This window comes from Mustela nigripes, chromosome 13, assembly GCF_022355385.1.
Source record: "Mustela nigripes isolate SB6536 chromosome 13, MUSNIG.SB6536, whole genome shotgun sequence".
Lineage (NCBI taxonomy): Eukaryota > Metazoa > Chordata > Mammalia > Carnivora > Mustelidae > Mustela > Mustela nigripes.
In genome coordinates, this window is record NC_081569.1 from 1,778,678 (window position 1) to 1,793,136 (window position 14,459).

General features: G+C 57.8%; 1 protein-coding gene across 1 annotated transcript in view; it reads left to right on the top strand.

Moving 5' to 3' along the window:
* Positions 1-6: 6 nt before the first annotated feature.
* Positions 7-14,459, top strand: part of ABHD17C (abhydrolase domain containing 17C, depalmitoylase) — a 43,437-nt gene continuing 28,984 nt past the window's right edge. Inside the window, exon 1 of the mRNA XM_059371435.1 lies at positions 7-378. Coding sequence (XP_059227418.1) covers positions 155-378 — 224 coding nt within the window. The 5' untranslated portion in view covers positions 7-154. The remainder of the gene's footprint in view (positions 379-14,459) is intronic.

The window sequence follows — 14,459 nt, forward strand, 5'->3', positions numbered from 1 at the left end:
GGCGCCGCAGCAGCCCGAGGAGGGCGCGGGCGCGGGGCCCGGCGCGTGCAGCCTGCACCTGAGCGAGCGCGCCGACTGGCAGTACTCGCAGCGCGAGCTGGACGCCGTCGAGGTCTTCTTCTCGCGCACCGCCCGGGACAACCGGCTCGGCTGCATGTTCGTGCGCTGCGCGCCCTCCAGCCGCTACACGCTGCTCTTCTCGCACGGCAACGCCGTGGACCTGGGCCAGATGTGCAGCTTCTACATCGGCCTCGGCTCGCGCATCAACTGCAACATCTTCTCCTACGACTACTCGGGCTACGGCGTCAGCTCGGGCAAGCCCTCCGAGAAGAACCTGTATGCCGACATCGACGCCGCCTGGCAGGCGCTGCGCACGCGGTGAGCCCGGGGCGGAAGGGAGGGGGGTCGCCAGGCCAGGCCTGCGGCCGCGTGACGGGGGGAGGGGAGGCGGGCAGGGGTCCCCTGGGGGGCGGCCGGCCGGGAGGGGTGTCCTTCCTCTCCAGGGCTGTGCGCCGGCAGAGTGGGACCCCCCCTGCCCCCGGGCCCCGGTGGATTCGCTCTTCTCCTCCATTCCCGGCCTTCTCCCACCCCCTCCCCAAATCCCACCAGCCCGCAGGTTCCTGGTGAGCCCAGACTCGGGATTTGCCTGTTCAGGCAGGCCTGGGTGCCACCGGCCCACCGCCTGGGTCTTTTGTGGCTCTGGTCCCCACCGGCGGAGGCGTGGGGGCGGCTCAAGTGTCGGGCAGAAGCAACTTGGTTTGCTCTGAGTTTGTGTGAGCCCCGGCCAGAGCCTCACGGGCCTCTACTGAAGTGACCTTGGGCAGGCACAGGAGCCACTCGACCTCGGGATCCTGTCGTGTATAATCCGGGGGCAGGAGGACATGACTTTCCAACCCCCCTTGTAAAGGGCTCCGAGGGGCCATGGGTGGGCAGCCCCGGAGGCAGCTGGAGGGGCGCCTGGTGTGGAGTCTGTCTTCTGGGGGGGGGAGGGGCAGAGTAGCCAGCACTGTGTGGACAGGAAGCTAGCTGGTGGCTGTCCCCTGCACCTCCCACAGAGCCTCAGGAACAAGGCCAGGGTGAGTTTGAATCTTACCTGGTGGGGTCTGGGACTCGCTTGACCTTGAATTAGCCTTTACGGGACTGGAAGGTGTTTATGGAGGGAGGGCCTTGGATGTTCCAGGCCCAAATGGCCGACCTGGTTCCTGGGTCAGAAAACTGGAGTTTTCTTCTCTTAGGAACACGCCTGGCAATTGCGCAAGTCACGCCACCTGTTTGTGCTCCCGTGGGTGTTTGTGGCTTTCCCTCACCTACCCCAGAGCAGTGAAGGGGAAAAGACCTGAGATCACGTCTGTAATGCCGTCCGATCTCTCCCGTTAAAGGAGTCCTCAGGTTAAGTGCAGTTGGCACGATTCTGGCAACGGGCACTTACGTGGTTTTGCCCAAAATGTGTTTGCTTGGCTTACGTGGATCGCCAATGTGAGTGCTCCCAAATTACCCTTTGCGTTTTCAGGGAAAATGCCTCGTCCCCCGGGACGGCGTTTGGGATTTAATATATATTGTTGTCTGTGTTCTCTTGGAATCCTGAAGGAGTTCATTGGGAGGATGCTTTCTCGAAAGTGGTTTGGGCGGATGAGGATGTATCGTGTACAGATCTACTGAGTCAGGAGCCACAGGCCGTCGAAGGCCACCTGTTCTAGTAAAGGGTTTCAAAACTCTGTGTCCTACATGATCAATACATTGCTGCAGTGTACTGTTCAGAAAGGTGTTAAGAATAAGGATTGGCATTAAATCTTTTAAAAATGAACTGTCAAGGGGCGCCTGGGTGGCTCAGTGGGTTAAGCCGCTGCCTTTGGCTCAGGTCATGATCTCAGGGTCCTGGGATCGAGTCCCGCATCAGGCTCTCTGCTCAGCGGGGAGCTAGCTTCCCTCTCTCTCTGCCTGCCTCTCTGCCTACTTGTGATCTCTGTCTATCAAATAAATAAATAAAATCTTAAAAAAAAATGAACTGTCAAAATCCTACTTTGAGTTCCAAGATGTGAGAATTTCTGTAGACCATTGTTCCTGTGTGTACGTAACTACCTGAGAACGAAAGCCTGTCAGACAGGAAGGAGGCTGGCCCTTTGGCCTGGATGTCCAGGTGTGGCTGTGCTACAGAGTAGGCATGGTGTCATCATTTCCTGGAGACTCTTGTCATACTTAGTCTCAGGGTTTTGTCTCTGGATCAACAGTTCGATTCAATTTTGGCACATCTGATGATAGATCTGAATTGTGCCTACCATTTATTTAATTTTACAGCAGAATTCATATCTAGACGGATTCACGCCTCTGTAAAGCGGTGTAGAATTCAAAGGCTACCACGAAAGTCTTAGAACTTGAAGAAACTTGCAGACAGACTGTCTTGCCCTGTGCTTTTCAGCCATCTGGTAGGTGACCCCACGGCCACGTATACGTCCTATCCCTCTGTACCTGTCTGTGGCCAAAGCAAATGTTTCACAAACCACTGTTTTTTTTTTCCACGGGCAATGTGCAGGGCATAATATAGTCTATTCAATATTTTTTAAAAAGAAGAAGAAAAAAATGCAGATTGCTGGCCACAGAATGTATTTCCTAACTTCGGAACTCTGCTCTCGGTCGCCCACCTTGTCTGCCCGAGGCCCGGAGAAGGCTCTCTCATGGTGGGCCAGCGGCAGGTGTCCAGGCCGCGGGTTCCACACCGCCCGCTGCACCGCGGAGTGGTGTGTGTCAGACCTTCCAGGAGGTGCATTCTCTGTGTTAGTTACTCTAGTGACTCGGGAGTCCCCCCGATTCCGAAGCCGGGCCGTCCCCTCACTGCCTTTCTTCACCCGACTCTTGTTCTCTGGCTCTCCTGCCTTCGCCTTGTGTGGAAGGTGTCCTGTTCTTCGCCCGTTTGCAGCTTTGCTCAGGTCCTTGCCAAGGCAGAGAGTCATCCACCGCAGGTACCCATGGCGTGGCTGGGTCTGACCCCCTTTTCCACCTCCTTCCCTCCGTGTCTCCGTTGGGGATCTCTCTTCCGACCGCCTGGTCACCGCACGGCTCACGGCGCAGATGGCAGAGCCTGCCCCGTCCTGCGCGCGGTCTCTGTACTCAGCCTGCGTCCCGCCTCCCTCCTCAGCCTCACCTCTAGCCTCCGGCACGTGCCCTTCTGCGGCGTCGGAAGCACCTGGTCCTGACCGGCTGCAGATTTGGACACTCTGTGCTCCTGGCACCTGGTACCCGGCCCCTTGGCCGGCGCATTTCATGCTCTTTCACTATGTGCTGCTGTTGGATGGTCTTTCCCGCTAAACTGAAGCTCCCTGGAGGCAGGGACTCTGGGTCTTCTCTGTACCCAGCAGTGCCCTGAAATGATGGGTACGCGTCAAGTATTTGTTTAATGAATTGCATGTAGGGACGGCCCAGAAGTCCACACATGAGATACATTTAGTTTTTCCTAAATCGGACTCTTACAAACAAGAGTTGGGTCTTTTTTTTTTTTTAAAGATTTTATTTATTTATCAGAGAGAGAAGGGGAGAGAGAGCGAGCACAGGCAGACGGAATGGCAGGCAGAGGCAGAGGGAGAAGCAGGCTCCCTGCCAAGCAAGGAGCCCGATGTAGGACTCGATCCCAGGACCCTGAGATCATGACCTGAGCCGAAGGCAGCTGCTTAACCCACTGAGCCACCCAGGCGTCCCAAGAGTTGGGTCTTATCGCACCTCCTGAGTTCTGCTGTATGCGGTGGGAGCACAGACCGGATTGGGGAGGGTCTACAATGTATCGGCCTGAGGTCCCAGCCACTTTGTATCCATTATGTGCTTGTTCTGCGCACAGTGAAGCTTCTGTTGGGGCCGGGAGTAAGAGCTGCCCTCCCTTGCTGCTCTCCTCATCTGCCCCCATCCCCTGTCTGCTGCAGCCCGGGGCAGACTTCCTGCTCGGTACCCCGGGTGCCAGCTAGCCACGTGCCTGGGGACGGAGCAGGTCTTGTCAGTGAGGAGTGGCCAAGTGGCCAAGCAGTCCCAGCGGAGCTTTGGGGAGGAAGTCAACAAACGCGAAGGCGAGAAGGGTGTTCTTTGCTTGTCGGCTGGTAGAGGATTATTTCAAGCATTTTTAAAAACTGTCAGAGAAGGTGTGGGATAGGAGCAGGTGTGAGGGGCTGAGGCTGGGAGAAGTGAGCGCGTTCGAGTCCGCTCCGCTGCTTCAAGAAGGCCTTGGGGCCCTCAGACAACAGAGTCGGGTTCCTCAGGGGCGTCTGATGTCAGGACACCTGCGAGGTCGGGGTCTCGTGAGGACCGTCTTCCCGGCTGCGGACTGCTGGCTTCTCATGGCGTCCGCACTCGGCAGAAGGGACCCCGGGGGCGATCTTGGGCTGCTTTTCTAAGGGCACTAACACCCTGGGAAGGTTCCACCCTCTGGACCTGACCACCTGCCTCTCCATTCCAGCACTCTGGGGGCTGGGTTTCAGCATGGGACTCTGCCGGCGGGGACGTGAATATCTAGTCCCCCCGCAGCTGGTGTGGGTTCTAGAGGTAGAACTTGTAGAGGTTCTCTACAAGTGAGAGCAGGAGCCCCAGTGAAAGCTTGAAGGTTAGGACGCGCCTCGCGTCGTCTATAAACATGTCATGAACACGAGCCCTGGAGGGAATGGGTGGGAACCCCCTGGAAATGTCGGTGGAGGGGACGCTGAAGAGCAGTGCAGCCTTCTCGGGAGGTACCTTCAAGGTGTGGTAACTTGAGCTGGGGAAGTGGTTAATTTGCTCAACGTGGGACAAGCTGCCTGTTGGTTACGGTGGGAGCAGGCAGGTTAAGCCTTTCAGTGCACGTCCTTGGGGGTCCTCTCGGACGGGAGCAGCTGCAGAAGGCGCGGTGGGCCCCGGGATTCGAGAAGGTGTGAATCGAGCCAATTTGCAAGCCAACAACCCGGAGAACGAGGTGGAAGATGGGTGGCAAGAATTCTGGCTGGAACACTTCAATCTAGAAAAGGAGAGATGGCATCTGGGGCTCCGTTATCACCGGAGCTTGCTGGGCGGTCCGTCCGCAGAAGTTCTTCCAACCTTCTGTGTGTTGCAGAGACTAGAAGGGCCAGGCATTCAGTGACAGAAACAGGGACCCGATCAGAGAAAGCAAATGCAGAGACAAAGAGAAATGACTTTTGGTGCCTCATTGCCACAGGCAAGTTACCGAAGACAGTATGTTGTGCACTCATTCATTCCCTTTACTAGCAGCCATTATCCTCTAGCCCGGCGGGCACCTGCTCCTGGCGGACACCGGGGACGTCCCCCGGGAGCATTGCTAATCCCCAACTCTTGCCTGCTTCCTTCTTTTTCTATTTTGTGAAAGCATGGACTTGATTTTGGAGACTTTTTTTTTTTTTTCAGCCGTAAGGTCTCCCCCATGGATTACTGAACCACCCACCAGTGCGGAGGCACAGGAACAGAGAAAAACCATTTCCCCCAGTGAAACCTGTCCATTGTGTAGGGGTTGTTTAGGGAACGGGGTAGGGATGTTGCAGAATGATGGGATAGGAACCTGGGGCCCTTGTGGGGCTCTAGTGAGTGTGCAAATGTGTGTGCCAGCTCCTGTGCGGTCCCGTATAGACCCGGCTCGGTTCTCCTCACCCGCCTCCTTGGAGCTGTCTGCGATTCAAGTACCGGTTCTCATGTGCATCCCCTGGGCAATGGGGCAGTCCCGCTTTGGTTTCCTGGCCAGGAATCTCCAGATTCTGGAGGTCTTGTGAGAAGACGTGGTGAGGGTCCGTCCACACCATGGCAATGGTGGAGAGGAGAGAGAGCTTCTAGAAACGTTCCGAAAATGTAACCCTGTGCTGCTGTTTTATAAGTTCTGTGTCTGTGAGTCGTAGGACCCGTACTGGACAACTCGTAAGTCCCAGGAAGGCCGTGGCAGGTGTTCTCGGGTGGGCCCCGTCTGTTGGCTGTGAATGGTGTTCTGACTCTCAGGGTGGGTTTCTCCTGGGGGAGGGAAGCAGCTTCTTTCCCTGTGAAGGCGAAGTTACAGACCTGACTCGTCTGTTCCCTGTGTTCTCAGAGGGAATACAACGGTGCCGTTAAGGGAAAGCCACTTAGGATTTCTACCTGGGTCTGACGGCCGAGGGATGAAGGGAATGGAATGTGGTATGGAGACTGGTTGACACAAGGGCCAGGCACGGTGGTGTTTCCAGGAAGGTAACAGCGTGTTGGCTTGGAATTGAAGGCAGCCGGTGTGGAATATCCCACTCGAGAGAGTGCAGCTCTTGGAGTCAATTCACTGAAGCCGACATGGATGAATGTGTTTTGGGGGTCCGCACAGTGTCTCCCCAGCACCCCCCAACTCTCGGAGCGTGTGTGCTGAGCCCGGCCATTGGGGGTGTCCCTGTGGCTCAGCATTCCTCTCCAGCCCCTGCGGACTCTGAGCTTCTGGGTCCATGGTTTATGGCTCCTTCTCCACGCTCGCGGCTCCTTCTCCACGTTCATGGCTCCTCCACGCTTCCGTTCCAAGGGTGACCCACCAGACGGACTCATGCGTGCTTCTGTGTGGAGGGGTGAGCGTGCCTTCCAGACGCATCTGTGTTTGTCCCAGGGCCCTTGGAGGCTGGGCGTGGAGCCCTGGGCTTGGGGCCCGACCCACCGGTGGAAGTGGCCTTTTCTCCCTTTTTGCTTTCTGGAGAAGTCGCTTCCAGGATGACGGCACGCTCTCTTCTCTCCTGCCCCGTTGGCTCCTCTGCTCCTCTGTCCTGTCTGGGGACCCCACGGGAGCCCCTGGGGCCTGGCGTCCGCACACCTGCCTTCCCCGTGGTACTTTGCTTCAGCTCGTGGTGAGATGAATCTCCGCTTGAGGAGGCCTTGCTCGCAGGGACCCAAACTCTCAGCGCAGAGACACTTAGGAGATCATTAGCTGGCAATCCGAATGGCTTTTTTTTTTTTTTTCAGGATTGCTTTAACTAATAGGCTTCCTGATTTGTCCAAGAGATTGAATTTTTTTTTAAAGATTTTACTTATTTATTTGACAGAGGCACAGTGAGAGAGGAAACATAAGCAGGGGGAGAGGGAGAAGCAGGCTTCCTGCCAAACAGAGAGCCTGATGCGGGGGCTTGATCCCAGGACCCTGGGATGACCTGAGTCGAAGGCAGACGCTCCACTGACGGTCATCGGGTGCCCGAGAGATTGAGTTAATAGACGTGAGATGAGCACAGAACCTTTGTGGCGAGGGAAATTTGTTCCGGTTCCGGCATTCCTTCCAGTCCCTCATGTCCCCTTGCACGAGGCACATCCTGGGGGAGGGGCTGGCCCTGCTGCGTCCAGTCCCCCGGCGCTGGTGGGGGGCTCTGGCTGCAGGGGTGGCGAGGCTTGTCCATGGAGTTCCGGCCTCGACGAGCCTCGCTCGGATGGAAGAGCATAGGCTTTGCAGAACAGCCCACAGTTGATTCCTTAAAGCAGGTCAGTAGGGCAGCGACACCGCTGTCTTTCTGTGACCACCTGTGTGGGCTCCTGTGGCGACTGGCCATGGGGAACCAGGCCTCCCCTTCCCTGGCCCTTACCTCTCCTGCCCTGCAGCCCAGGCCACCCCCTGGGATGGCTGGTAGCTGGGGCCGTGGATCTGGCTGGGGGCAGCGGGGGACATGGGGGCAAGCGTGCCCATGTGGCGTCTGCACTGCTCCAGCCAGAGGTCTCCAATGGGAGACGACTCGGTGAGCTATCTCTTCATTTGGCTGATTTACAGCCGAACTGATTCTTGGCCCTCCTGTCAGAGCAACACAGCAAGGTTGTCTCAAGGGCGACCTGGCGAGGAACGTTCCTGGAGTTTGAGCTTTCCTCTGGTGCTTCTGTGGCGAAGGGCAGGGGTTTGGGAGTCAAGCCGACCTGAGATCCTGCCTGAGTTGCTTTAGCTGCTGGGCCTCGGGCAGGCCTCCTAACCTGCGTGGACCTCAGATCCGGTCATGACGGTCCTGCTCGTGGGGGCGGCCCCCATGTGAGGTGCGTGAGCCCAGCGCCCCCCCACGCGGCAGGAGCACTGCAAGGGGGCTGTTTGTTCACGATCGTGACTAACATTCGAGCTGCCATTGGCACATGTTCAGCTCACGCTGACGGCCAGGCACTTAGATCCGAAAGACTGTTAGAGATCCCGCGTCCTTCCCCGCTCTCCGAGGACACGAGCAGCCCCTGGGGCCGGCCTGGCTGGGTGGGTGTGGGCGCGGAGAACAGCAGAGACGACTCTGTTGTGCAGGCTTCCCCCCTGCCCCCCCTCTCTCCGTGGGAGGTTTGTTCTAGGACATTGCACCAAACCTGCGCTGCTGGGCTTTTCCTCGGGCATCTGTGATCAGCGTGTAAATGAGGCCCCAGGAGAGGGACAACAAGGGCGCGTAGTACAGCGGGACCGTCCGAGCAGTGCGCAGTGACGAGGGTGCCACGGACGTCTTCTGCTCAGACTACCCTGCTGCGCCGCGCTCAGCCTCCTGACCTGATGACACGGCGTGAGCGGGTGACGAAGTGTGCGGACGTGGTGTCGGGCTGCTGGTGACGGACGTGTCGGAAGGAGGATCACTGGTCCCGACTGCGGCCGAGCGCCAGGACCTGGACGCCGCGGATGCCGGGGGGAGGCTGTGTGTGCCGCTGCGGCGCGGAGGCCGTCTGGATTCTCTCCTCCGCGTCTCCCGGTTTCGCCCTGGGAAGCAGTGTGCGCTGGTGTTTTAAATCGGGGGCACTTCATCTGCCAAGGTGCTTATGTGCCCAGAGGAGAACTTAAAAGGAGAGGAAACTACCTGTAATCCCACGCCCCCCACTGCCTCCCTCCTCCGTGCCCTTTGCAGGTCTCGCTCGCGGGTGCGGGCCATGCGGTCTGGCAGGAGACTTCCTGGGGCGTCGCGTCAGGGCGGGGGGACGAGAAGGTGAACCCAGTCCACCACTCAGGACACGCTCTGGCAGCTGCTGACTAACGCGATGACCTTCAGTAGATACTTACCCTTCCCTTTTCTTCAAGTCGGCCCAGGGACCTGAATCACACACTTCCTTCTGAAATATGAATGCTCCCATGATGCCTCGGGCCTCCGAGTCCCGTTGGGTTTTCAAGGCTCTGCGCCATGGAGCTCATTGATAACTTCCACACGATCGATTCCCTTCAGAGCACTCGAGGACCAAGGCACCATGGTGAAACTGGAAACCGTCCTTCCAGAAAGCCTTGGTCATTCAGCTTCAGACGGGTCGGTGACTGGCTGCCTGTCAGCGATCTGCTGAATCACCGAGCAGAGCTCAACCTCCGGATTACTCGTTAACAGAGCGCGGCTGTAATTTTCCAATACAAAGGGGGCGCAGAGGAATCCTGGTGCTGAGTATTCGCTTCCTCCTCCGGTTTACGTTTTTGGGTGGTTCACACGAAATCCGGGCAGCTAGGCTTGGGGGAGAATGTCCGGCGAGCCTGTACTCAGGGTACATCCATGGTGCGAGCTTCCGGACGTTAGTTCTAGCTGCTGGCTCACTTCTCTGTTATTATGGCCGGGAATCCAGTGAGAGTTCCAACTTTCTCAAAACTGTTTTTAGTGATTGTGACGGGCAGAACCAAGCCGCGTGTCGTACAATGACCTTGCCTGCAAAGGTCCGTCATGCTGGCAGGAGGGGTGCGTGTGCTAGTTTAACTTGAGTATTTTGGTTCCTCCCTATGGTCATGAATAACTCAAGAGTATTTCACAGATGCCCTCTTCTCGGTTGCACCCGTACAAACTGGTGTTGGTATCACTTTAGTTTTCATATGTGTGCAGAAGGAAAGGACCGTTCACATGCTAAGGAACTCTGTGCGTGTTTGTGTTACATAACAGGGCTGGAGGACATCGTTTTTTAAACAGGCCTGCTGTCGTGTGATTCTTTGGAAGACATTGGTTTTTCCTATGAACACATCAAGAAAACCCCAGAATGACTGCGGTCCTAAGCGAGGGAGGAGGGTGGTCGGGCGGTGCTCTCACTGGGGAGGGTTTCGGGTCTCTGCCTCTGTCCCCAAAGCTCAGAAGGGGCTCGCGGGCCTGGGGCTCCAGCCCTGCCGCAGCTCAAAGTCCGGCCTCGGGCTGACCCGTTAGGCTTCCTTGTCTCCTGGTCGGAGCTGCAGGCTCCTCTCCGGGGTCCTCCTGTCCGTCCGCACGACTGGCTAGCCACGTCAGTTTGCACACCTGGATCCTGGTTTCCTCGGCTGCCCCGCCCAGGCCGACCTCCCCAGCGTCCTGTTCCTCACTCCTGCTTCCTGGCTGCCCAGCCCGTCCCTGGCTGACATTCCCCTCCACCACCCTGTGCCCGTCCCTGGTGCCCGTCCGCGGCCCCCGTCTGCAGCCACACCTCATACCGGTCGTTTCCAGCAACGCTCCCCGGCCAGGCCTTCGGATTATGAAGTATCCTTTTCTGACTCAGTCTCATATCCTGTTGGGTCTGTTTGTTTAACAAGTGTATTAAGGGCCTGCTGTGGGCCAGATGTGCTTCCTGAACAAAATACACACAAAATCCCTGCTGGCTGAAGCTTTCTCTCACAGGGGGCACATGCCCAGGAAAAACCGCCATCCCAGTAATTATGTAAACAGTGTTTGAGGAGAATATGATCAATGTTACTGAGACAGGAGAAGAATGTCGGAGAGAGTCGGCCGGTGGCAGTAAGAAAGTACGCGTGCGTGACAGTGGGCTTCGTCCCGAAAATGACATCGGGCCTAAAGCAGTGAGGGGCTAACCCTGTGGCTCCGTGCAGGGAGAGGGGACAAAGGTCCTGAGTTCACAGAGCATCCTGGACGTTGGTGTGGCTAGAGCAGGGCCTGGTGGAGGCGGTGGGAACCCATACGGGGTCACCAGGTGTGAGAGGGCTCCTAGCTGGCCTTATAGGCCACCGTGTTGGGCTTGTGTGGCTTGGAATGCGAGCCTTGGGGACAGAAGTAAGAGGATGTCACAGGCTTCAGTGGCTCTTGGTGATGTGTCCGTGCTAAGTGGAAGGCCGGTGTCCCTGGGGAGGGGAAGGAAGGCTGGTGAGGATCCTCTGCAGGACCGTAGCTTAGAGACGGTGGTGGCGTGGGCCATCGCATGGAGGCAGAGGTGGTGGGAGGCGCTGGGATCCGGGGTGTTCTTTTTGAGGTCGGTCACCAGTATTTGCCAAGTCGAGCGGGGAACTCTTGTTAGCGGGGAACCCCTGCTAACACTTGTGAGCAGGGACTAGGATGAGTCCTGGGGTTTGGGCTGGAGCAGCGGGAAGCCTGAGTCACTCCTCATAGAGGTGCAGGGGGCTGGAGAGGCTCCCGAGTGGGGAGGCGGCTTTGTCTCTGTCGCCTTTGAGATGCCCACCCCGGGGACACACAGAGGACGCGACAGCACTGGTCAAGAGCAAGGGTGTGGTACATTTTGCGATTGTCCCTTCCAAGAAGGAAACCACGCAACCAAAAGCCAACTTGAGGGAACAGGCATCTGCCTGGGGGGACCCTGCCCCTGTCCAGCCCCCCTGTTCAGCCAGCACCCGGGAAGCCCCAGGCCCCTGCAGGCACCCTGTGTGGGAGGGTCCAGTGTCCCTGGGGGATGGCACTGAGGTGTTGGGGGGTACTGGGTGCTGCTCCCAGGTCACGCTTTGTAACTGGAGATTTGCCCCCGCCTTGAACTCTCCCAAGACACCCAGGGAGCGGCTGTCTCACCCCAAGCGTTGGGATGTCCCCCGTCAGAGGCGCCGCCCACTCCTGTGTCCTGCTATCCTCCCTGGGTGCCTTAGGTGCTGCAAGCCTCCTGGCGTCCTGAGACTAGTTTCTGAAAGCCTGACCCTCAGTGGGGACGAGCACATCAGGACGTGGGCAGTGGGAGTGGACCCTGAGTGCCTCTGTGGGACCAGTCATGGTGACAACCACGGTCTCCTTCGTGTGCTGGCTCCCGCCTGCTTCTTTCCCCAGACTTCCCCTCTGAGCCGAAAGGCGGACTGGAGGGGGTCTCTGTGGCACCTGCCCCTTCCGTGGCCCCATCCTCCGTGGTCTTTGCCCTGTCACTTTGTCTCCACGTTTACCACGAACTGCAAAGGTAACGCATTAACATCGTTGGTAATTAATGCAGAGGTAATGCGTTAACAGCACGGTTGGAGGGTTTGGCCCCGAGTCTCTCAGGAGCAGTCTCGTGGGTCCTCCGCTCTTCTCTGGACAGCACTGGTCAGCAGGAAGGGCCGCCGTGTGTTCACGAGGAGGAGACACCTGGGCTTCTTGCACCCTTCCCGGGCCAGCCTTCCGCATCCGCACACGCCGTTGACTGTCCCTCCTGTGCCCGCTGGCCCGTTGGCCCTGTGGCGTCTCCCACAGCCCTCGTCGCTGCCAGTAAGAGCTCCTGGCTAGTTGGGCCCGTGTCTGGCCCTGAGGACAGGGCCCTGCTCTGGTTCTCCGCAGACTCACACGGAGCCCTGCGTGGACTTGGAAGGCCCTTGGTGGGACGAGTAGATCACGGGGAGGGGCTGTGGGCCCTGAGGTTGCCTTCTTCTCAGCTTCGAGATTCAGGGCACTCATCTCCTGTGATCCCAGGAATGGAGGCCTCAGGTAGCCGTGGGCATCCTAGCTGCCAGTGATGGGGGGGGTCCTCTCTGCTGTGCTGAGTGTGAGTGAGTAACCTGGCCGGGGGTTCGGGGGGACTTGGGATGCTGCTGCAGCCCTCTGTCCCCCGCATGCCTGGCCTGCCTTCTGCGGGACGCAGCTGTCTTCCTGAGCGACCCCTGACGGTGGGACTGGTCCAGGCAGGGTGACGGGAGGGCGGAGAGGAGACGGAGCCCGTCTGTCCCTTTGGGCGGTTATGGGCAGGAGTGCGGGCACGTTCAGCAGCTGCGTGTGGCCTTGCTGCCCCCACGCGCACCCTGCGGGCCACTGCTTTCTGACGTGTTTTTGTAAGACCTGGTCGTTGTTCTTTTTTTTTTTTTTTTTTTTTAAGATTTTATTTATTTATTTGACAGACAGAGATCACAAGTAGGCAGAGAGGCAGGCACAGAGAGAGGGGGGGAAGCAGGCTCCCTGCTGAGCAGAGAGCCCGATGTGGGGCTCGATCCCAGGACCCTGAAATCATGACCTGAGCTGAAGGCAGCGGCTTAACCCACTGAGCCACCCAGGCGCCCCGGCCCAGTCCTTGTTCTTAGGGGAATTTGTGTGCCCTGTCTGCTGATAACGACGAGAGTGCGGGGTTGGAGGGACAGGGCGCCTGGAATCCCACGGGCTGCCTGTGCGTGACCGTCCCTGCCTTGGGACCTTGAGACCGACACACCAGCTCTGTTTTTTCCTTCGCTGTGATGTTTAAAATATTGAAGTGAACCCCGTGCCCTCATCACGCTCCTTCGACGGTTTCCAGTATTCTGCCGCTCTTGAGGCCGCCATCCCCCACTCTGTCGTTACTCTGCTCCCGGTCTCTTTCATTGGAAGAAAAATTCGCACCGTGGGCGCGCAGACCCCACCCCAGCTGTGCGGTCTCCGGTCCGTCTCTGCTGCGCGCGTCGGCACTCGGGCACGGTGGGGGCCAGCTGCAGACCCGGGCTTTCCTGGGTGCGCTGTGCTGCGTGTCTGCGGTCTTTGGAGTACGGATTGCAGGGCGAGAATAGATCTAAGGGAGACATTACATAGATTTCATACCTGATAGTATTCAAAGGAAAGACACTGGAGTCTTGGCCGTTGTTTTCAACATCATGGTCGTAAAGATGGCTGGCTGGCTGGACGGATGGACGGATGGAGGAAGGGAGAGGCAGGAGCTCCAGGGGTGTCGCATGTATCTGGAATGATGGGGTACGGTCAGACGAGAGAAAGATCACTGGTCTGGAGCTGGGAGGTGGGACTCCTCATCGGGCACTGACACACACGGCCATGTGGCCAGGGGACTCAGGCACTGTGTCCGAGCACTGTGTCAGAGGCACTTTCCTCTGTTCACAAACAGGAGGTTTGCTGTGGGTGTCAGTGTGGGCTCGGACGTCTCCTCTGTGCCGAGCACATTTCCCGTGGGACGTAATTCTGTTCATCACACCTGCGAGGCAGGGACTCTTGTCACCTCCGTCTTAGAAACTGGGAGACCGAGGACCAGGAGAGATGAGTGACTTGCCCAGGGCCACACGGAGTTAAGAGGTGAGCAGGGGTTTGGACCCAGGCAGCCTGACCCTGGGGCTCCAGTTCCAAATTCAGATGATGTTCTCTGCATTCGTGGTCCCCCGGGGTGATGGGAGCTGAGCATCTCGGAAGGTGCTCAAGACTGTGCTGGGCGCCACGAGGAAACACCGGAACTGTGTGTTTCTGTTCATGATTCATTGCTTTCCAATGTCTCTCTTTTGTTTATTTTATTTTATTTTTAAAAATGATTTTATTAATTTATTTGACAGAGATCACAAGTAGGCAGAGAGGGAGGTGGGGGCAGTGGTGGAGACAGGCTTCCTGCTGAGCAGAGAGCCCGATGTGGGGCTCAATCCCAGGACCCCGGGATTGTGACCTGAGCTGAAGGCAGAGGCTTTAACCCACTGAGCCACC